We start from the raw sequence: 23,702 nt of genomic DNA, 5'->3' as shown, positions 1-23,702 counted from the left end.
CATCTCCTTCTCTCCTCCAGGCCTGGCCCAGGGGTGACATCATGACGTGTGTCTCACTGCTGCAGCGGGCCAGAGGAGAGGAGGAGCGCAGGTTGCTGCGGTTAGTGAATGACAGGACCGCCGGGTCCCCTGCGCTCCAGCAATGATATATATGAGGTATGTGAGGGGGCCACTGGGGGGTCATTACACTGTGAGGGCCCCTTACACAATATAATGACCCCCAGTGCCCCCCATTTAGTATCATGATTCCCATTGACCCTCCATTTAGTATAATGACCACCAGAGCCCCCATTCAATATAATGACCCCCAGTGCCCCCTCCATACAGTATTCTCCCAGTGTGGGGGCTACTGGGGGTCATTATTCTGAATGGGGGGGTGACTGGGGGTTATTATTCTGAATGGAGGGCCGCTGTGGGGTCATTATACTGTGTGTGGGGCCACTAGTGGTCATTATACTGTATAGGGGCCACTGGGGGTCATTATACCGTGTGGAAGCCACAGAGGGACATGTAAATGTAAAAAAATGCCTCAAGGGGGCCCACTGGGATTTATCGCCCAAGGGCCCACATGAGCCTGGAGCCAGCCCTGCATTAACCCTTGCTTTTAGCTATGCTACATCTGTACAATGATAAAGAACACCTTAGATCTCTTAGATTAGATTTACATTTGTACTACACCCCTGTGAAACATAACTACAAAGCAATTACTGAAGCAAAGCTATTTGCCAAGTTTCTAACCACGGGTTCCCGCAAATTTTCAGAATGTACGCCTCTAACCTTGGTCACTGGAGTTCAGCAGGGTAGCTGGCTGATGAATAACCACTTAATAGATTTTGCCACTTAAAAATTGCCACTTATCTTTTTTTTCGGGGCCACAGAACAGAAGTGCAGGTGAGGACAGCACACAGTGTGCTGTCTGCATCTTTTGCGGCCCCATGGAAATGAACAGGTCTGCATCCGATGCGGATGCGGCCAGAAATGTACAGTTAAATGGACTCTAAGTCATGTGACTGCTGTGATCTTGATTGCCGTTGATGAGGTGGCCACTAGCATCCACTGTTTACAGAAGAAATACACGGGCGGATGGGGGACCCTGGACCACGGTGCTGTGTAAGAATTGAGGAGGCTTGGGGGGTTCCTCACAGAATTTACAGTGTTACCAGTCATCTAAACACAATATCCCGTATTTTTCACCCCATATGGGGGAAAAATGCCCCTGCATCTTATGGGTCAAATACTATGGAAGCGTTTCATTAGTACAGAAGGTTTCGGGAAGCGCTGAAGGCTCTGTACTGACCGCTTCCTGGTCCTCGGCTGTCAGCTGTGAAGGCTGCGCACAGTGTGAGGGCGCACTGTGACCACATGCTGTGCGTGCCAGTTCACAGCACAGCAGACGGAGGAGGATGAAAACAGAGCGTGGGCGGTGAGGAGCGATGGCGTCCAGAGCAGGAGAGGTAAGTGATTTTTTTTATTTTATTCCATATGTGGATGATGGGGCTGAAATATCACTTCTGGGGGCTGGTGACAAAAAATGAGGGATAAAATATCACTTCTGGAGGCAGGTGACAAAAAATGGGGACTGAAATATCACTGATTTTAGGCTGCTGGGGGCTGGTGAGAGGCAATGAGGGCTTATATAACACTGCTGGGGGCTGGTGAGAGGCACTGGGGGCTGAAGAGAGGCTGCTGGGGGCTGATATGAGGCTACTGGGGGCTGATGAGAGGCACTGGGCTCTTATCTGAGGTCTGATTGGGGGTCATTCACATTGGGGTCTGATCTGAGGTCTTATTGAGGGTCTGATCTGAGGTTTTATTGGGGTCTTATTAACATTGGGGGTCTGAGGTGTAATGAAAAATATTTTTTTCTTATTGTTCTCCTTTAAAATCTGCGTCTTATATGGCGAAAAATACGGTAATTGTACAAAGAAATGTAAAGACAAAAGGGGACATTTATCAATCCAGATAGAAATTAGTTGAATTGCAGCATTTCTTGCAACACTTGGTTGAATTTTACAACATTTAGTGGACCTCGGGATAAAAATGAGATTAGACCTGCATTATGGCACATTTACTATATGTGACTTTTGCAAAAGCGTCATCTCCACACCAGGCAACCCTCCCTTTTAACATTTACGTGTAAACCACATTGCAAGCACGTCACATATATTATTAAGGTGCGTCATTTCGTAAATTTGTAGAAGAAAATTCGGGTCATCAGCTGCACAATCAGCTTTTATTTATTTATTCATTCATAGTTTCCACAGATTACCTGTAATCTGTAGAACATGGAAGAATGGAAAAGACTCATGCCCCGTCAGCAGAGAGACAGAATGTGGGTGGCTGTAGCAAAATAACAACCATCTGGTCAGTAGTAGTAATAGTAGTAGTAACTGCAGGCCACAGTAATCTCTCGTTTCTGGTAGATGCCAGATTATTATTAAGGACAAAGAGGATGATATTGTGGAATGAATGGCTTATCCTCTCAGTCACTGCAGGATGATATTGATGTCACCGCTGAGTCTGATACCATGCCTTTGAGTCTGGGGTCAGTGAGTTCCTCCCGATCCTCTACCTTGCAGCCTTAGAGAAGCCTTTCACTTGCATCACCTCTGTCTTCACTGCCCCCTCTTATTGGGGTACCTTCTTTTTCCTAATAAGAGGCAACAACCCACATGCTATTGAAGATACTCAAGATAGTCCTTCTCTTAATGACTTGTGTGAGGAGCATCAGTGTTTTGACAACTATGAGAGGGTTCAGGCAGAAACAGGGGACCACTGCCATGTGCAAGATATGCAGGATGAAAATAAGTTGTGGGCGTTCAAACAAAAACATAGGTACCAGAGCTCTATTTCAGTGGTATCATTGGAGCCTGTGGTAAAACAGAACTGGCCAGCATTTAGAACAAGAATATCCACCTTCTCCCGCTCTTCTTTGTGGCAGCCAGACTGCATCCTGAAGCAATAAAATGTCCTTGTCATCATCAGTTAAGAAACAACACCACCCCATCTCCTATAGAAGATACTAGATAATATTTCTGTTGATGACTTGTGTCAGAAGTGTCAGTGTTTGGACTGCCATGAGGAGGATGTTCGGGCCGAGATGTGGTCAACATGCATAGCTGTGTTTTTGGTAGTGGTAGTGGTAGAAGTAGTGGCATTTGTAGCCATGGTAATGGTGGAACGGGCAGTGGTAGCCTTGGCTACAGTGGCACTCAGGGCAAATACCCCTGCTCAGACTCCTCTTCCTCATTGTCCTCCTCTCCACCATGAGTTATCCATAATGGAATGTGTGGCCAGGACAAAACTATTTGCAACCAGCAATTAGCTTGTATGGGGAAGCTGAATCCCACTGTCACGACCCTTGGTGATGGTTGTGACTCCTTGGGAGCCGCATGCAGTTGCCCGCGGTTTGGTGTTGTGTCAACCGCAGCTGGGGGCACTTAGTGGTTTGCCTCAGGTGCGGTTGCCGCGGACAACAGGCATGCATGCGGTTGCCCTTGGCAACATGTGTTTGTGTTCACTTCCTTTGTCTGTTTGTTGTGCACGAGGTTATGTTTTGTATGCACTTAGACACCTCCCTTCACTTGCGGTTGTCCGCGGCAACGTCTGGTGTTGTGTGCATGTGGTGGCAGTGTCTCGGCCTGCTGGCTGTTCTTCAAGACACGGTTGCCACGCATGTCGTTGCCGGCGGTAACAGGTGAGTGTGTTTGTGTGCTTTTCCCTTTGTGTGGCTTCACTACCTTCCCTGGTGTTGGAAGGGTTAATTCCCTTCTGTGTGTGTGAACACTGGGTGTGTCTGTGTGGGTGTGACTACTTAGGCCTATAAAGCCTCAGTGTTTGGCATGTGTCAGTGGGTTGCTTCAGCCATGCTTAGCTGTGTATATTACCTGCCAGTGGGGGCCACCCTTGTGGTCATAGGTTTATCTGTGAAGTTTATGTCTTGATGTTCAGTTGATGTTTTCCTTTGTCTCTGTTTATTTGCAACTATGGATGTCCTGGTTACCTGTGTGTTATGTGTGCGGTGTCCTCTAGTTGTTCTGTGGACATTAGTTGTGCATGCATGGGTTCCAGTCAGCGTGGCTGTGACAGGTACGTGTGGAACTAGTAGTTCGCCTGTCATTTCTGTATGTTGTATGAGTTTCCCCATTCCTTGTAGCTTGGCCAGTGAGACCCCTGTTCCTCCGTGTTCAGAAGGAACAGGCCGTCTTACCTTGACTCCTAGTTCAGGGACCGGTCAGAGGGTGAGTTAGGGATCCAAGGTTCCTGAGTATGGGCCCTCCTACCTTCAAGGTCGGCCCATGCAGCTAGGAGTTAGGGTCAGGTTAGGGACGCTTTAGGAGGTGACCTGCTCCCTAATCCTGTCGTCCTGGCCGAGCAGCCTAACATCTTCTGGCATCGCACGGCTGAGGGTTTTCCCCATCCTCAGCCGTGACACCCACCTGGCCAAGTTCCTGGCGGTGCAGTTGCTGCTGTACCAATTACCGCTGGTTGTGGTAATTGTGGGGTAGTTTCTTGCCTTCACCCAAATAGTTTTCTTCTGTATGGCACTTGTACTTCTGGTCAGCTGTCCATAAAATGTATCTCATGATACCCTTAATGTGACACACTTCAGCACCTTCATCAAAATTTCATCAGCAGGCATTGTTACCTCTAGCCACCTGTCCATAAATATTGTCTTGTTGTTCTCTTAATCAGGCACACTTCCTTGTCTTCACCAAAATTTCATTCAGCAGGCACTGCTACCTCTGGCCAGCTGTCTGTAAAATAGTTTTTTTGTTCTGCCAATGTGGCAAACTTTTGAGCCTTCTGTGCTGCCACGCAGCTTTTACTGTCTAGCAGTTGTTATTACATGTTATGTTACTATATTATTTGGTATGATCCTTAGACCCCTGCTGTTGCTGGCTAGATGGTTGTTCCCATCCTCCATTTCCTGCTGTAACTCCATTTTGTATAGTTGTTGTGAAGAGACTGCAGAGTGAGGGAGCTGTGTAACGTCATTAGAAATGTACCTATGAAAAAGCCTCTATGTTCATATCCTTGCTACCTTGAAGCATAAAGAAGAATTTAAATTAACCTTTGGAGTCTTTATTCATTGAGTAAGCTATCTGTTAAAGTGATCATTCAACCTGCCGCATACATCCTTACAGACTGGGTCTACAATAAGCTTGTCGCAGGTACAACCGATGCTGAGACAGAATACCTTCAACTAAGTTTCATTAGGCAAGTATTACTACCTCTGGCTAGCTGTCTGTAAAATTGTCTCATCGTTCTCCAAATGTGGCAAAGTTTCCGCCTTCATCCAAATTTTATTCTTCCGTATGTGACCAGTATAAGAGAGTGTGAAAGCAATAACATCAAATTTAAAACACAAGTCACATGCCACCGGGGAGGGAAAATGGCTAATTGGGCACAATCTGGCTATTCTCACTTAGGGGTGTACTTTGTTCCCAGTGGTTTAGACATTAATGGCTGTGTGAGTTAGTTTGAGGACACACCAAATTTACACTGTTATACAAGCTGTACACTGACTACTTTACATTGTATCAAAGTGTCATATATAATAAAATATTTACAAAAATGTGAGGGGTGTACTCACTTTTGTTAGATACTGTATGTATGTCCGCTAAAGGAATCCGCACCGTCACATTTACAATCACGAAATTTGGCACACAGGTACCGGTACATCAGGTGTCCGGGAAGGCTTTAGACCAGGTCTCAGCTCTCTAGGACGTACCATTCCTGAGATATTTCCAAAAAATAGAAGCTTGGTCACATGACCCTTATCAGAAGCTCGCAGGCCGTTAGCCTCCACATACACAGTTTTACTCCAGGTTTCCATAACAACCCAGCCATTTTTCTTCACTGTTTTAGGTGAGCTTTAAAGGAAAAATCTGTCACCAGGATAATCGCTATTTAAGTAAAGCCTTAGCCTAATAGCACTTAATACCTTATTTCAAGATGTGCCTTTGTTCCAGCAATAGATGTTTTTATCCTCTGAAAATCTAGTTTATTTGGTATGCAAATGAGTCAGTAAGGTGCCCAGAGGGGCGTCACTCTGGCAGGAAGGAGCTCAGACACACACCCTGCCACAATGTGTCCACCCTCAAAAGATGAACTTAAAACCACAATCTGGTTAGGCCACGCCCCTCCCACTCCTCAGCCGACAGAGATTGAAAAAATTAAGTGAAAAATCAACTCTGCCAGCTGCAGGGGTGGGAGGGATGGTGGACTTTCTCCCTGCAGCTCACACTCAAACAGCACATTGCTGCTGGTTAGGCCACACCCCCACCATCCTCCTCAGCTGACAGGGATTGAAAAAATGAAGTTAAAGGGGTTCTGCACTTTCATTTAACTGATGATCTATGATCGGCCGACAACCGGGACCCCCGCCGATCAGCTGTTTGAGAAGGCAGCGGCGCTCCAGCAGCGCCGCGGCCTTCTCACTGTTTACCGCCGGCCCACTGACGTCACGACTAGTATCAACTAGCATGGGCGGGGATAAGCTCTGTTCACTTGAATGGAGCTTAGCCCTGCCCACGCTAGTTGATACTAGTCTTGACGTCAGTGGGCCGGCGGCCCGGCGGTAAACAGTGAGAAGGCCGCGGCGCTACTGGAGCGCCGCTTGTAGTGTCCCACTAGGTAAAGGTGGGCACTACACAAGGGTCAATTGGGCCACGTTGTCCTCCTACTCCTGAGGGACAGTGGCAGTCTATTTAACCGTCCATTTTAAGAGAAGGATTGATCATGTTGAAGAGCGAGGACTGCTCCGATTTAATGACCGCACCAAATGTCCAGATGATGGACCCTACCATGTTGGAGAATCTGGAGAAATCCGGTGCAGCACTTGATGCCCTAAGAAAAGAGGAAAGTTCCGATCCGGCGCCAGAGCCCACAGCAAACGTACCAGAGAATCCAGATCTCGTACCCGAGCCTGCTGCAACCGTGCCAGATGTCTACAACGACGCAACACCCAACAGTCTGGAGGAGCAGATTGCCAAATTAGAGGTACGCCTAAATGACCTGCGCCAACTTGCGGCATCCCGAGCAGTAGCTGCGCCGCTAAATAAAGTGGACTTACCCAAGGACTCAGATGCCCCTGAGCCTATCGTCCGGGTCCCTGTCCCGGCCAGCTGGTCTACTCCTACCACTATACCTGCCGCTGCGGCATCGGAGAGACTTACCTATACCAGGAGTCGTCGCTTAAAACCAGCGCCACCTAGACACATGGAGCCTCCTGCCGTGATGTTACCTGGACCTATGGAGCCTTCTGCCGTACATGCATCCAGGTACAGCGATCCGCTTGAAGCGTTAAGGCCTCCCGCGGCATTCACCCCTAGACCTATGGGGCCCATACCTGTGAGGGGTCCATTTATGCTACAGTTGCCGCCTAACACTATTTTGTGGGCCCAGCCTTACATAGATCCTAGAATCAGGCCCAATTCACAGGCAGAGCCAGGATGTGCCGCTGATATTCAAAGTGGAACTGATACGCACCTGTGAGTAGGCCTGCCAGGCCATTGCCCTGATCTCTTTTGCTGAGGGACCCTTATTTCAAAGTGGATTTAACCCTTCCAGGACAGAAGTCCTTTGTTTTTGCACCACTGAGCTGCTGCCAGTTCCCCACGGCCCAGTGACAGTTACAAGGCCACTGAGAATAATACTTGCTCTGCTGCCATGTTGTTTACAGGACCTCCTGCCTGCTTCAAGGAACTAAAGCCAAGTTTTGCCTATTTTGATTTGCACCTTTACCCTTTAACCCCCTTTTCAGGTTGATTAAGGGACATTGCAGCACTATTTTATATGCCATTTTAAAAATGTGGACTTTTATGTGCTGTTACTTTTATATGCGTGCAACATTTAACTTAAAAGTGATATGCCCAGAGTTTACCCTAATTCATGTGGGCCTCTTAAATGAAAAGTGCAGAACCCCTTTAAAAATCACCTTCTAGGTCTCCCTAAGCCATGCCCCAATCTGGCTAGGCCACACCCCATCCCACTCCTCAGACGACAGATATTGAAACAATGAAGTTCAAAATCAACCTCTAGGTCCCCCTAAGCCACGCCCCAATCTGGCTAGGCCACACCCCATCCCACTCCTCAGACGACAGGGATTGAAAATGAAGTTAAAAATCAACTTCTGTCAGTTGCAGAGGTGGGAGGGACGGTGACCTCCTTCCTGCAACTCTCTCTCAGACAGCACAGTGCTGCTGTCTGAGAGCGAGCTGCTCAAAAAGACATCCTTGTGTCCGTCCAGGCCCTGTGCCAGACAGAGGACAGGGAGTCTGAAAGCCGGACTGTCCGGCCTAAAATTGGACCTCTAGCCACCCTACGGGCAGCTTAATAAGCGATTTTTTTGGTGACAGGTTCCTTTTAAGGGGCAGGCCCCTGTGAAGGTCATTGTCAAGGGGGTGGTGTGCTGTGAAACTCACTGTTAAAGGGGAAGGCTGCTGTAAAGGACAAAGTTAAGGGGGTGAACTGCTGTGGAGGTCCAATTTTAGGGGACGGGGCACTGTGGGGGGGTCAGTGTAAGTCACTGTTAAGGGGGAAGGGTGGCACTTCTGCTTTGGGTAGAATGAATTTTGACCTGAATCTAATTTTTTGACTGATAGTGATGTTGACACAAAACTAATTTCAAGAAATATGGACCACTTGAGATCAGCTCTATTATTAGATCTCCTTATGAAAGACCATTGCTGTGAATGGACAACCCCTTTAAAGCCAGAACCTCACAATACATATTGTACACATGAATCATGCCCAGTCATTCATAGTTGTCAACTTTCTCTGAAGAGATTTATTAAGGTAACCCTTTTTTTGCCCACAAAGAGCATTTGGTATATTTTTCCCAAAAGCTAGAATCAACTGCAGCTTTGTTCAAGATAACAGTGAAAATGATGGGGTATAGCTTACAGAGCGGTCACAGGGGCTTAACAAATTCTGGACCACGCCACGACTTTAAGGCTCCATTCAGACGTTCGTGTGTGTTTTGCAAAACACGGACATCGGCAATGTGTGTTCTGCATTTTTCGGACCGCACATCGCCGGCACTTAATAGAAAATGCCTATTCTTGTCCGCAATTGCAGACCCGGAACCGTGCGGCCCCATAGAAATTAATGGGTCCGCAATTCCGTTCCGCAAAATGTGGGACGGAATTGCGGACGTGTGAATGGAGCTTAAAGGGTTGTTCCAAGTTTAGAAGTCATTCTCTGACCGAATGCACACGGCCGTGGAACACAGACGTGAGCGGTCCGTGGTATTCCGGCCTGGCATTCTGCTGACAGCAGGAGCGCACGGCGTCATTGGTTGCTATGACGCTGTGCGCTTCATGCCGTCGCTGCACTACAGTATTACACTCGTATAGATCATACATACCACTGTATTACTGTAGTGGAGCGGCGGCATGAAGCGCACGGTGTCATAGCAACCAATGACGCCGTGCGCTCCTGCTGTCAGCAGGATGCCAGGATACCATGGACCGCTCACGTCCGTGTTTCACGGCCGTGTGCATTCAGCCTCTATCTGCAGGAGAGGGAATAAGTAACGGATCGCTGGGGTTCTGACTGCTGGGACTCCCACCAATGCTGAGAATGTGGATCCTATTCCACTATCTGATGGAGTGGCAGGTCCAGTATGCGCCCTGCCGCTCCATTCTTTCTCTAGGGAACCACCAGAATTAGCTGGGTGCTGTACTCAACTAACAATTAGTTATCAGGTGAATAGGGGATAAGTTCTAATCTTGATACAACCCCTTTAAACGTCTGGGTGGTCTGCTTTTATCTCTGCAAACATATTTCTGAACATCTTTTCAGAATCTGCAGCTCCACACAGCTCTATACAGCTGCAGGAGCGGGGAGCTGGTTGTCAATAATAGCCAGGATGCATATAGAGAAAGCATGGCTTATTGCTGTCCCTACCTTCCCCATCGCTGTATACACAGCATTCAATGAGCGCTGTGTATACAGATCAGGAAGCTGCTTCCTGCTCCCTTCCTGGCAAGTGGGGTCTCAATATCTGCACAAGCTCCTGGGTCTAAAAGAATAGGTACTCACCCTCACAAATCCCCCCTTCAGCCTGAAGCAGTCAAGGTCCCTGTTGCTCTGCAATACTAGCTACCATGCATGCCCCAAACTGCCCTCTCTGTCAATCCCCAGCCACAGCGTTTCTAAATAACTGGCTTGTGTAACTGTGCCACCAATAAAATGGTTCATTCCAGATCACTGCCCTGTGTATCGGCCCATGTTATCGGGTCTTTAAACAGGCTGAGGCAAAATATCGAGAACTAATACTGGTGAGCTGGAAACTCTTTTAGAAAATATAAAACTTATTTTATCTGTTTAACAAAGTAAAAGCTAAGTTGAAAAAGGTGCTCAAAGAAGTATAATATATAATGGCGGTCAGATCAGATACCATTTGGTGAGGCTAAAGGGGTCAAATGAAGCTCACAAGTCTGAGTGGTGGTGTGAACTCCACAATGCAGCAACATAGCAAAGTGCCTAGGTACACTATCCCTCATAGACCCTAGTCTGTTGATGGGAAATACCTAAATTGTTGCAATCGGAGCACCCACCCTGAAAATAACAACCCCCAGCCTCTGGAACCTCGGACCTATGTAATCCACCCTAACATAAACTAAACCCTAATGGCTCCAGCGCGTTTCGCCGGTCATGTGGCTCATCAGGGAGCAGTGTTGTGGGTCAGTGCATTACTGAGCGGCAGTGGCAAGCGAACGCTGCCTGCCACTTCCTTTTGCACACCTAACTCCGCCCACAAAAGGGGCTCATCGATGCAACCAATGGCAGGTGAAGGGAGAAGACCAGCCAGGTCAGCTCCATCAGGCTCTCTCTCCGCCCGCTCTGATGAGGCCAAGGTGTCAAGGGGGCGGGGAGGTAACCATGGGGATCAGAATTCGCTTCCCCTGCAAGTTCGTCCACACCACAACTCGGGAGAGGCATGGCTTAACAAAAGGGAATTGGGTAATCTGTCATTATGATAGTTATACACATTGCTCTTCAGGATCCATGTGTTATGGCTTGGAGGTAGTTTGCTGCACATGCTGGTTGCCATTGGCAACATGTTGTTCTATTGCATGCGTGTGTGCTTTCCCTTTAAGGCTGTTGCCCTTCATTTCTGGTGTGCACAGGGTTAAAGGGCTGCTGTCACCCCACTAAACTCTTTTTTTTGGGGGGGGGGGGGGGGCTTCTTATAATCCCTATACAGCGATATATGAATACATAAGGTTATTAGTCCTTTTGGTTCAGTAGATCATGAATAAAACGTACTTTTATAATATGTAAATCACCTGTCTACCAGCAAGTAGGGCGGCTACTTGCTAGTAGCAGCCGCATCCTCCTATCATATAGACGCCCCCTCCGCATGTTGATTGACAGGGCCAGCAAATGCGAACGTCCTCTGGCTGGCCCTGTCTGCTATCAAGATCTCGCGCCTGCGCCGTAACGGTATTCTGTCGGCGCAGGCGCACTGAGAGGAGGACGCTCGCTCGGCCGCTCCATCCTCAGTGCGCCTGCGCTGATGATGTCACATCTACACTCGGCGCAGGCGCACTGAGGATGGAGCGCCCGAGCGAGCGTCCCCCTCTCAGTGCGCCTGCGCCGACTGAATACCGTTACGGCGCAGGCGCGAGATCTTGATAGCAGACAGGGACAGCCAGAGGACGTTCACATTCGCTGGCCCTGTCAATCAACATGCGGAGGGGGCGTCTATATGATAGGAGGATGCGGCTGCTACCAGGTGTGAGCAAGGTGGAGCTGGGTGTGGTCTCAGGTCTCTTCATATGCTGCTGTGAGACTGAGATCATTGTTATGTCTGCTTTGTATGAGAAGGAGCTTGTTCCTTTCTTGGATGCTATCTGAGGGCCATCCTAGTTTGACATTAATGTCATACCTTTGTTTCTATTCCTTTACCTATACTCACTTGTTTGAGTATGGTGTGTGATGTACAGGGTGTTTGTTGTATGTCATTTGATGTTCCATGTCTTGTCTATTTGGTGCTTGTAGTCCAGCATGGTTGTTTGACATTTCCCCTGTTTGTCTGTACCGACGGAAGGGGGTCCCTGGGGTTCCCCAGAGGGGGAACTACAATTCAGTTAAGCAGCGCTGTCTGGGTCCGCCATGCATCTTGCCGCATTGTGGTCCAGGCAGTTACTACTGCTCCTGTGTTTGGTGTTGGTACTGAGTCCAGATTTGGGCCTCACTGCCTTTCACAGAATCCAGTGGTTAGGGTGTGGATAACTTGTTCCTTTTAGTTGTTGCGGGCAGGTAAGTGACATTGTGGTCCTGTAGTCTGTTGTCATTCTGCCACAGGACACTTATCTGTAGAGCTTGTCCTATGCTTACTGTCTTACTGTCTGCTCCTCTCCTTGCGGTTAGGCCTGCAAAGACTCCTGCTCTTTTGTGTCTTAGAAGAACAGGTCGTCTCTGGCCCTGACCTTACTACCAGGGATCATCAGGGTTAGTAGGGCTCTAGCTTCCCTGAGCATAAGCTGCCCTACCTTTTAGGTCTGCTCATGCAGTTAGGAGTCAGGGCAAGTATTAGGGATGTGCTAGGAGGTGTCCCGCTCTCTTATCCTTGGTTTCAGGCCTGGTGGCCTTTGTTTCTTCCCTGACATTGTACGGTGGGCGTTTCCCCCACTTCCCATCGTGACACCATGGGGCTGAAAGTTATAAACGCCCAAATCAAATGCAGCAGGAGCTTGTATAGAAAGATGGGACGATATTTTATTAGATCAAACTCACAAGACAGGCAGCTCAGTGCCTGGAGATATTTACAAGGGGCTAAAAGAGAAACAGTAGTCGCCCATTTGAAGTCAAATGTCTCCCTCCAATCATAAAAATGACTTATATGACAAAATCTTGTTAAGACCACTGGGGGTGACACTTTTCATTTTAAAGATCCACTTTGATTCAGTTTTCAGGATTGAATTGTCCCAATCACCTCCTCGGAGACCCTGCGGTACATGATAGATCCCCATTAAGTGAATAGATGCTATATTGCTGTTATGGACTTCATTAATGTGTCTCGCCACAGACGCATCTTTTTTATTTAGGATATCATTGACATGATCTCCAATCCTGTGTCTAAGGTCTTGGTCTTCCCTATATAATCCAATGGGCATGAGCACTTGGCGAGGTACACTACACTACTAGTCTGACAATTGCTGAAGTCTAGAAGGATGCCATCCATGTTTCACGGATAATTAGGAAGAGATTCTTTGGAAATTCTTTTTCAGCTGCACAGTGTCCGTGAAAAAATGGAAGACACGCGGACAGCAAAAAATGGACATACGGACCACACATGGATCCTTCACGGATATTCTTAATGGAGGCATCATGGATTTTAGCACGGACATGACTTTCTCTGGTAAGGGACTGAAAAATTAGGTGTAGGGCTGTCTGTACACATTGCAGCTCTGCAGCAAAATCTGCATGCGAATCGCCACAAATTGCGGGGCGATACTTGCTGTCTGGCACCTGTATATCTGTGCTCTCTGCATCAAATAGCATTTACATGAGTGGGCAGGCAAGTGCAAGCAGCAGTGAGCAGAGTGTGGATCCTGCCGCCGGGCCACCCTGTGCAATACATCAGATCCAATCAATCTCAGCTCATGATTTCTCTGCTATGTAGGCCTTCAAGCTATGGCTGACCTCCAGAGATTCGGCTGCTTTGCCTGCCTCGTCAGATACCCTTTCTGCAGCACCTTGCACCTTTCACAGCACTTCTCCCCAAAACGTTCAATATAACGCAGCCCAGTTATACAGAATAATGCCTGCTGAGGTACCCAGTCAAGGTTTTTAATCGCCCCAGAGTGAGGGCTCATGCACACGACTGTGTGCCCCCCGTGGCCGTATTGCGCCCCGCATATGTAGGGTCCACAATACACGGGCACTGGCCGTGTGCATTCCGTATCACGGATCGCGGAACGGAGCCACGGATCGAAACACCACGGAAACACTACAGAGTGCTTCTGTGGGGTTTCTGGCCCCAAAAAAGTAGCACATGCACTATTCACTACCATTCAAGTGAATGGGTCCGCAAACCGCATGTGGCTGCCCCACGGTCTGTGCCCGTGCATTGCGGACTGCAGCACGGACAGGGAGCCTTTACGTTTGTGGGCATGAGCCCTGAAGCACATTTATTAGCACAGTTTCTCCCTATTAGTTAGAAAGGCAAAGGTAGCAGTACACCAGACTAAATCTGAATTCCATCAGCGGGACCTTGTCTTCATCAGGTCTCATGCACACAAACGTATTTTGTATCTGCGTCCAATCCACATTTTTTTTTCATATCGCACATGGACCCATTCATTTCTATAGGGGCTCAAGCACATGAGCAGGCTAAGGCCTCTTGCACACAAACGTATTTTCATTCAGTTTCCGTTCTTTTTGCAGACCGTATACGGAATCATTCTTTTCAATGGGTCCTCAAAAGAAACAGAAGTTACTCTGTATGCATTCCATTTCGTATTTCCGTTTAGCAAAAAAATAGAACATGTCCGATTATTGTCTGCATTACAGACAAGGACAGTACAGCTCTATGAAGGGCCAGCTGTTCCGTTCTGCAAAATACGGAATGCACACAGATGTCATCTGTATTTTTTGCGGACCGCAAAATACATGCAGTCGGATGCAAGAGACCTAAGGCTAAGGTGCAATCTGTAAAAAAATGCAGATTGGACACAGATACAAAATACATTTGTGTGCATGAGACATAATGAAGACAAGCTCTCGCTGATGGACATGAGATTCATCCAATCCGGTATACTGCTATAGCTCATTGTGTGCTGTCCGAATCGGCTAGCAGGTTGGATGTGGACCCATGCACATCCAACCTGCTAGCCGCTTCCATATTTCCTTTCCTCTAATTCTAGAACATGTTCTAGTGTCATCCATATAGTGGACTAGAATAGTCATTTCTAGTGACGGGAGTGAGAAAAATGTGAATAGCACAGGACAGTATCTGTATTTTGTGAATCCATGGTTTGTGGATCACAATATAGACAGCTGTGTGCAGGAGGGCTAAGGCCTCATGCACACGACTGTTGTTGTGGTCCGCATCCGAGCCGCAGTTTTTGAGGCTCGGGTGCGGACCCATTCACTTCAATGGGGCCGCAAAAGATGCGGACAGCACTCCATGTGCTATCCGCATCTGTTGTTCTGTTCCATGGCCCCGAAAAAAATATATAGCATGTCCTATTCTTGTCCGTTTTGCGGACAAGAATAGGCATTTCTACAATAGGCCGCCCATTCCGTTTCGCAAATTGCGGCAGGCACATGGGCGGCTTCTGTTTTTTGTGGATCCGCGGTTTGCGGACTGCAAAAAACTGAACGGTCGTGTGCACGAGGCCTAAGTCTGGGGGGTGACAATAGACCCAGTACACCCCAATTAGTCTATATATACAAATATGGTTATATTCCTAAAAATGGATACAGCATTATTTCAGTATGCTGCACTGAGCACATTGATGTACAGGGCTAAGGTGATCTGCAGCACATATACTGCACCATTGATCACCATATTGATTTTCCCATAATGCTCCACTGTAGCTGTGAAGCCGAGCAGAAAATTGTGACTATACGCTACCTTACGCTGCACTTACCCCGAGTCTGGCGCTTCATGTTGTCCCTCTTTCTTTACTGTACCAGGTGCCATATTAAGACCTCGAAGGAGAAGAAAAGAACTGTTCACTGAATGCAATGTTACCTATCGATGACAGACAGCACTGCCATGTGTGAATGTGGGCAGGGCCGAGTACATATTCAGATGATTTCACACAGGACATTTTTCACATATATTTTTTACAATATCACTGCATCACATTTAAAATGGTTTTCTGAGATTTATTTTACTGATGACCTATCCTCAGGATAGGTTGTCAGTATCTGATGGGTGCGGGTCAGCTGTCTGAGAAGGTACCAGCTCTCCTGTGAGCGCCGTGGCCTTCTCTCTGCTTACCCTAGGTCAGTGAGGACACATTCATCAATCACGTGGGCAGCACGGTGGCTCAGTGGTTAGCACTGGTGCCTTGCAGCATGGGGTCCTAGGTTCGAATCCGACCAAGGGCAACATCTGCATGGAGTTTGTATGTTCTCCCCGTGTTTGCGTGGGTTTCCTCTGGGTACTCCGGTTTCCTCCCACACTCCAAAGACATACCGATAGGGACCTTAGATTGTGAGCCCCATTGGGGACAGTTGGATGATAATGTCTGTAAAGCGCTGCGGAATTAGTAGCGCTATATAAGTGTGTATAATATAATATATATAATATATCACGTGGCCTAGGGGCAGCTCAAGTGAATGGGCCAGAGCTGCAATACCAAGCACCGCCACTATACAATGTGCAGCGCTGTGCTTAGTAAGCTACGAGAAGACCGGGGCACTCACAGGAACGCTGCGGCCTTCTCAAAAGTAGGTAGTGGTCCTGTGTGGTGGACCCCTATGATCAGATACTGCATCAGTATTAAAATCTCAGAAATCCCCTTTAAGAATAAAGATGCTACTCCATCTACTCGCTGCACTCCTGAATAGAAGGGCATGTTCAGATGTGCAGGATTTTCTGTTGCAGAAAGTGAATGGGATCTATGTATTTATTATCTATACAAACACCTCCGCCCTGGAAAACAGGATAATACATGTAATACATGACTCACTTCCTCTATGATCGTGGCTGGCCATACACATTAGACGAATGAGCTGTCGGAGTTCCCCATATACTTGTATGCTCGGCTTGACCAAGGATGCGTGTCCTGAATAGGCCTATTCCTGAGGACAAAAGTCCTGGGCGCTCTGAAATCCCCCTGTTTGATCCAGTCCTTCTGAAAGGGGCAGGTTCTGCGGGTATTTATCTTAGGCCCCATGCACATTACCATGTTTTTCATACGTGTGCCATCCACATTTTTTGCAGATAGTCCTTTATATTTATGGGACAGAGGAAAATGCAGAATGCACCCGGTAGGGATCCACTGTGTGCAGACGGAAATAGGGACACGGCTGTCATGTATATGACCAGTTGTGGGGTGCACTTCAGATGTAATCTGCACATAGACTTTAGTGGCCAAGTGTGCCTTCTTTTGGTAGATGACTGTCCAGCATCCCGCAGCCCCATAGCGGACCACTCATCTTCCATACTAATACCGCACAGTCCACGGCAGGACAATGCAGGGTGACCTTCTCCTGATTACTTCTAGAACATGGTATGAGGGAACTGCTATTCTCTCCAGTATACAGGGACTCAAGGCCAAAGAAGATGGGGCATCCACCAACACACCATAGATGCTCATTATTCCTGGAGATATGAGCGGTTATCCTTGGAATAATGTCAGGGTCATGTCATACAGCGGGCGACAGGGCAATATGTGTGCCAGGTGCATGTCTTACTGACATAATGCCACCATTTGCCCCCTGCTCTCCCCGGCTGTGAGGGAAACATACATGACATACACATCGCATATAATGAGCCCTCACTGACAGTGATAGTAGTGCAGTTGTGGAGCACTTACCTCTCGGTGCCTGTGACCTTGCGTTCACCTCAGCGCCCACTGCCAGGAGTCCTGACCCAGCAGAGCTGTACTGTATACTGTCCGGGTACAGCAGCGGAGTAGCAGTCACTCACTGCCACGCCCCCAGTTACAGGAAGCCCTACACCCGTATACAGCACCGTGCGGTGGAGCCCCGCCCTGCTGCCGGCTCTCCAGTGGGCGCGCACGGCACGGAGCACACGTCTCGCTCCCCTCCAGCATGTTCATCTTCCCGATGAGCTCGCTTGGCCTCACCTTGTTCTGCCAGAGACAAAGGATCCTCAAATAGGGGACCTGGAGTATTATGGTAGCTAGGGTTGCCACCTATCCCAAACAAAAATGTCGGGGCGTGGCTTGACACCAGGTGTTAAAGGGAAGCTGTCACCTAGATTTTGGGTATAGAGCTGAGGACATGGGCTGCTTAGTGCCCCCCAGAATTGATAATGCCCCCAATTAGTGTGCCCAGTAATAGTAATGCCTCCATTAGTGCCCCTCAGTAATATTAATGCCCCAATTAGTGCCGCCCTCCAGTAATATTAATACCTCCATTAGTGCCCTCCCAGAATTGATAATGCCCCCCATTAGTGCCCCACTAACAGTAATGCCTCCATAAGTGCCCCCCAAAATTAATAATGCCCCCATTAGTGCCCTCAGTAATAGTAATGACTCCATTAGTGCCCCTCACTAATATTAATGCCTCCATTAGTGCCCCCCCAGAATTGATAATGCCTTCCATTAGTGCCCCCAGTAACAGTAATGCCTCAATTAGTTCCCCCCAGAAGTAATAATGCCCCCAGCTATATTAATGCTCCCATTAGCACCCCACCAGATTTAAGAATGCCCCCATTAGTGCCCCCAGAATTAATAATGTCCTCATTAGTGCCCCTCAGTAATAATATTAATGCTCCAATTAGTGCTCTACAAAATGAATAATGACCCCAGAATTAATAGTGCCCCCTTTTGTGCCCTTAGTAATATTAATGCCCCAATTAGTGCCCCCCAAATTAATAATACCCCCATTAGTGCCCCCAGTAATAGTAATGCATCCATTAGTGCCCCTCACACACACAGAATTAATAGTGCCTCCATTAGTGTCATTAGTAATATTAATGCACCATTTGGGCCCCCCAGTAATATTAATGCCCCCATTTGTGCCCCCCCCCCCCCCCCCCCCCGCAGGGCTGCTTTTAGATAAAATGTGGCCCTGGACAAAATTACAAGTGGGGCCCCATATTCTTAACTATTGTATCAGCAGGCACATTTATTCACTTCTGTAAATTAAAACAAATATAGTAATGTAAAACATTGGGGGTCATTTATTAAGACCAGCTTTAGACGTTGATCTTAATAATGTCCCTGCACTGGCAGTGGATCGCCGGAGTTAAGTAGAGGCGCCGGCCTCCACATAACTGTGGCACATCCAGCGCCACTTCTAAATGTAAGCCAGATTCCTAATGGGGAAAAGTCGCAAATTGCGGCACAACGGTTAGAAATCTGTGCCTGAAATACGCCTTGCAGCATTTTGGTGTCCGCCTGGCCGTGCGGAGCCAAACGGATCCGTCCTGACTTACAGTGCAAGTCAATAGGGACGGATCCGTTTCACGTTGATACAATATGGTGCAATTGCAAACGGATCCATCCCCTATTGACTTTCAATGTAAAGTCAGGAGTCCCTATTAATATACCATCAGATCAGAGTTTTCTCCAATCCGATGGTATATTTTAACTTGAAGCGTCCCCATCACCATGGCAACGCCTCTATGTTAGAATATACCATCAGATTTGAGTTAGATCATGAAAACTCAGATCCAACAGTATATTCTAACACAGAGGTGTTCCCATAGTGATGGGGACGCTTCAAGTTAGAATATACTAAGAACTGTGTACATAACTGCTGCCTGGCAGCACCCGACCTCTTACAGGGGGCTGTGATCCGCACAATTAACCCTTCAGGTGCCGCACCTGAGGGGTTAATTGTGCGGATCTCAGCCCCCTGATCGGGTGCTGCCAGGCAGCAGGGGCCAGACCCCCCTCCCTCCCCAGTATTAAAAGCATTGGTGGCAGTGGCCACAGGCTAACAAACCCCCTCCTACCCCATCATTGGTGGCAGCGGAGCGGCATTTCCGATCAGAGTCCCAGTTTAATCGCTGGGGCTCCGATTTGTTATCATGGCAGCCAGAACGCTACTGCAGTCCTGGCTGCCATGGTTACTTAGCTTACACAGACCTGTCACTTACCAGTAGGAGGAGCGCCGGCCGGCCACAGACAGTGCAGGTAAGTAACCATGGATAGATAATATTAGATATAGAGATAGATAATATTAGAGATAAGCTTGACAAAGGCTCCATTGAGAGAGCTGAAAATGCTGCATTGCTGTTGAGTGTAATGAAGTATCCACTTTTTCACTGGAAGACCGGAGTGCTGCCTTATCTTTCTACCTTACATCGTTCCAGGTCCTAGAAACAATTGGGAATTGCACCCGGCAAGATAGGAGTGCTGCTGTATATTTTTTCTTCGTTAATATTAGAGATAGATAGATGATATTAGATAGATAGTGTGGGGATTTGCTCTGGTAGACAGGACAAGCAGACACAGTATAGAGGCAAAGACCAGTTTGTAACTCAAAAACTTCAGTGTTTTATTCACACTTATGGCAACAAAACAGTACCACAGTCCATTTGCAGTTTTGGTGTTCATTTACATCTAGACAGTTCATATAGCACAGTCACCTGTTATCCTAGGTGTTAGCTTACACCTGATCGGCATTGCTCAGGACAAAGCAGACCTCCCAAACTCAGGCCTCCAGCCTAGCACATGGTTAAGATACCAATCCAGCGATTGCCAGAGCTCCTCTGTCAGAGAGGGAGGTAATTACTCCCAGCTGACACTGCCGACAGTTTTTTTTAAATATAGGCCAGTCAAGACCCGGCCTGGAACATGGGGAGTAGTCACCCACCCAGCACGTTGACTACTCCCAGTAAGAGCCATCCGGATCAGCTATACAGCTATACTAAATAGAAAGGTGTCAAACAGCAACTGCTGCTGACACATGAAAACTGTCTCTCACTCCACCGAGGCCAGGAACCTCAGTGACACATACCTTCCGTCAACGACAGTCCCTGGTGCCATGCTAAAATAGTTAGATAGATAATATTAGATAGATAGATAGGATATAGATAGATACCGGTAGATATGAGAAATACAGATGATAAAGGTATATCGATAGATAGGGGGTGCAGAAAAAAAGATATTTGTGAGCTAGACAAGCATTAGATACATTATAAATATTACATTTTAACAGGCAGCAAATAGTTAAAAAAGCAGGAGGGGGGGGGGGGGGGGTGTGTGTGCAAAGGACAGGTCCTGTATATTTTATGCAGGCTGCCTCCCCTCCTGTTAGTCCTGGGGCTGGACTGTCTAGCTGCACATATCAGGTTATGTCTGTCCCTTGTCATTTACTGCAAAACATAGAGGAGAGAGGAACCAGCAGCAAATATGTCAGGTCATAAGAGGGTGACATTCTGAACTCACCAGGGACCCAGTGAACCTCGGGAGCTGGCTAGAGGAGGCCATCACAGCGCAGGGCCTCTGGTGAGAGAGGGGAATGGGGCTGGTGTTATGGATGCATCAGCGTCCTCACTACAGTATAAGGACTGTGCCTGCTACAGTGGGCAGTAGACCAGGGACCTGCGCTTCTTGCTCTGCTGTCTGTGCTCCTCTCAGCTGCGGCCGCGCACTCTCTTCCACAGATGACATCTGGCTGGGCAGCTCAACAGGGGGCCCCATTTAGGGATTAGTGTCCCCCAAAATTAGTAATGCCCCTGTTTGGTTACATTTCCCTATCTCGTGAGATTTTCCTACCCTCGTCACTTCCAGTCGCACCGGATATGATGTGAGGAGGTGTGCCGCGCAGGTGCACAACGAGGGGGTAGGGAAATTTCACAGCAGAGTGCGCATGCGCCGGGAGCCTCGCGAGCGGTTAGGGTAGGGAAAAATTATGGGCCAGTGCGCAGGTGTGGTGATAGGATGGATGTTCTCAGCTGGACACCGGCCGACACTGCGCATGCGCCGGGAGCCTCACCAGCGGTTAGGGTAGGGAAAAAGCACTGGCCTGTAGTTTTTCCCTTCCCTAACTGCTGGTGAGGCTCCCGGCGCATGCGCAGTGTCGGCCGGTGTCCAGCTGAGAACATCCATCCGATCAAAGAACCTGCGCACTGGCTGTAATTTTTCCCTACCCTAATCATTGGCGAGGCTCCCAGCGCGGCACACCTCCTCACGTCATGTCCGGTGCGACCGGAAGTGACGAGGGTAGGAAAATCACACGAGGTAGGGAAATGTAACGGAACACCCCTTCTCTGCTTGTGCTATAAAAAAAAAAACTCCATTTGATTGCACCGCAGTGAACACTCGCTGCTCACTGGAAGCTCAGGACAGGACCTGCACTCCAGCGGGATGACATTTAGCAGGTCCTGTCCTGAGCTTCCAGTCAGCAGCGAGTGTTCACTGCGGTGCAATCAAATGGATGACTGTACTAATGAGCGTTCCACAATGGTAGCGCTCTTAAGTAACAGTCCATAGCAGAAAAATCCACTGAGGAAATTGACTCCATGTTCACATGGTAATTATTATTTTTCCCTATAAGGATCTTGGTGCGTTTCCAGTGTCCATTCAGAAGTCCCGATTTTTAGCAGAGGCAAGACTTTTCTCTCCACTGTTTTTGATGGACTCTATGACGGAGTTGTTGTGGATGGTGGATTGCAGGCAGAAGTCCATACTGCACAGATTTTACCATGCATGGATCCAAAAGTACCTATTTCCTGTGGCAGATTAGCCCCATTGAATCGGGTGGATCCGTGGCAGAAATCCGATGGTCACCCTCAGATGTCTGTCATGGATTTCATGGCAAATAAACATAGAGAATATTTGCATGGTGTTAACTTCTAATGGATTTAGGTGCCGAGGTTTGCGTCTCATGGAGCGCAGTGGCAATCGGTGTTGCTGTTCATGCGGCCATGTTTTTTTCTGCATAGATTTGAAATCGGCATTATGAAGAGTCATGTCACCTCTTCATGTTTTTACCATGGGCTGATCACTGTGGATTAGCTGCAGGGGCGAATCTATGTGCGGACCCGTGAGATTTTTCCAATGTGTATGTCCACCAAGTGAACAAAAGCAACACATATGTGGGGTCCTATAGATGGCGGAGGCTTAGACAGGCTGCCTAGACCTGCACCAGATTTATCACAAGGCTGAGGCTGGATGATAGATGTGGTGCACAGCTAGGCACGGTTGTCTTGCTCTATACTACCTATTGGTTGGCTAGTGTGTGTGCTTGTATCCATATTGTGGACCTCAAACAGTGGCCGCAATGCATAGGCACTGTCCGTGTGCACGCCTTTTGCGGATGCGGACCCACTGACTTTAATGAGAACGAGATCCGCAAGAGCACCGCAAAAAAATAGAACATGTTCCATAGTGCATCCGTGGGCTTCCAATCCGTGCCTCCGCTCTGCTCCGTATCTTGAGGATTGTCGACCCATTCAAGACAATGGGTTGCTGTCTGCAATACAGGATGGGTTGCTGGCGTTTGTGGTTCACAATACGGGCATGGGGCAAACACGCTCGTGTTGCCTTAGAGTTCATGCACAAAACCGTATGTATTTTGCAGTCCGCAAAAAACACGGAAGACATCCATGTGCATTCTGTAGTTTGCAGAACGGAACAGCTGGCCCCTAATAGAACAGTACTATCCTTGTCCATAATGCGGACTATAATAGGACATGTTCTATTTTTTTGTGGAACGGAAATACGGACATACAGAAATCGGAGTACCATCCGTTTTTTTGCGGACCCATTGAAATTAATGGTTCCGCACACGGAATGAAAATATGTTTGTGTGCATGAGCCCTCAGAGATAGAATTTTACACTAGAATTGTGGTGCAATTAGGACACACCTCTTTTCCTAGTAACCCCTCCCTAATAAGCCCCTCCCCCTTCTTTAAGCAAGATAGAAACAAAGTTGGAGCAACCCTAGTTACATCAAATTATGCCAATTTGCACCACTTTTCAGACATATTCTAGGCGCAGTGACATTAGTAAATCAGGGCCATGGTCTACATTTCCACATGGAGATGGTACAATATAACAAGCAACTACCAGTGTTAAATCCC

General features: G+C 47.9%; 1 protein-coding gene across 1 annotated transcript in view; it reads right to left on the bottom strand.

Moving 5' to 3' along the window:
• The window catches only part of UPP1 (uridine phosphorylase 1), a 35,494-nt gene extending 17,828 nt beyond the window's left edge, over positions 1–17,666 (bottom strand). Inside the window, exons 1-2 of the mRNA XM_044295323.1 lie at positions 17,514–17,666; positions 15,615–15,675 (exon numbers count right to left, since the gene is read on the bottom strand). Of these exons, the coding sequence (XP_044151258.1) occupies positions 15,615–15,667 (53 nt within the window). The 5' untranslated portion in view covers positions 15,668–15,675; positions 17,514–17,666. The remainder of the gene's footprint in view (positions 1–15,614; positions 15,676–17,513) is intronic.
• Between the last annotated feature and the right edge of the window lie 6,036 nt (positions 17,667–23,702).

Source organism: Bufo gargarizans, chromosome 5 (assembly GCF_014858855.1).
Source record: "Bufo gargarizans isolate SCDJY-AF-19 chromosome 5, ASM1485885v1, whole genome shotgun sequence".
Taxonomy (NCBI): domain Eukaryota; kingdom Metazoa; phylum Chordata; class Amphibia; order Anura; family Bufonidae; genus Bufo; species Bufo gargarizans.
This window is presented reverse-complemented; position numbering and strand designations above follow the sequence as displayed.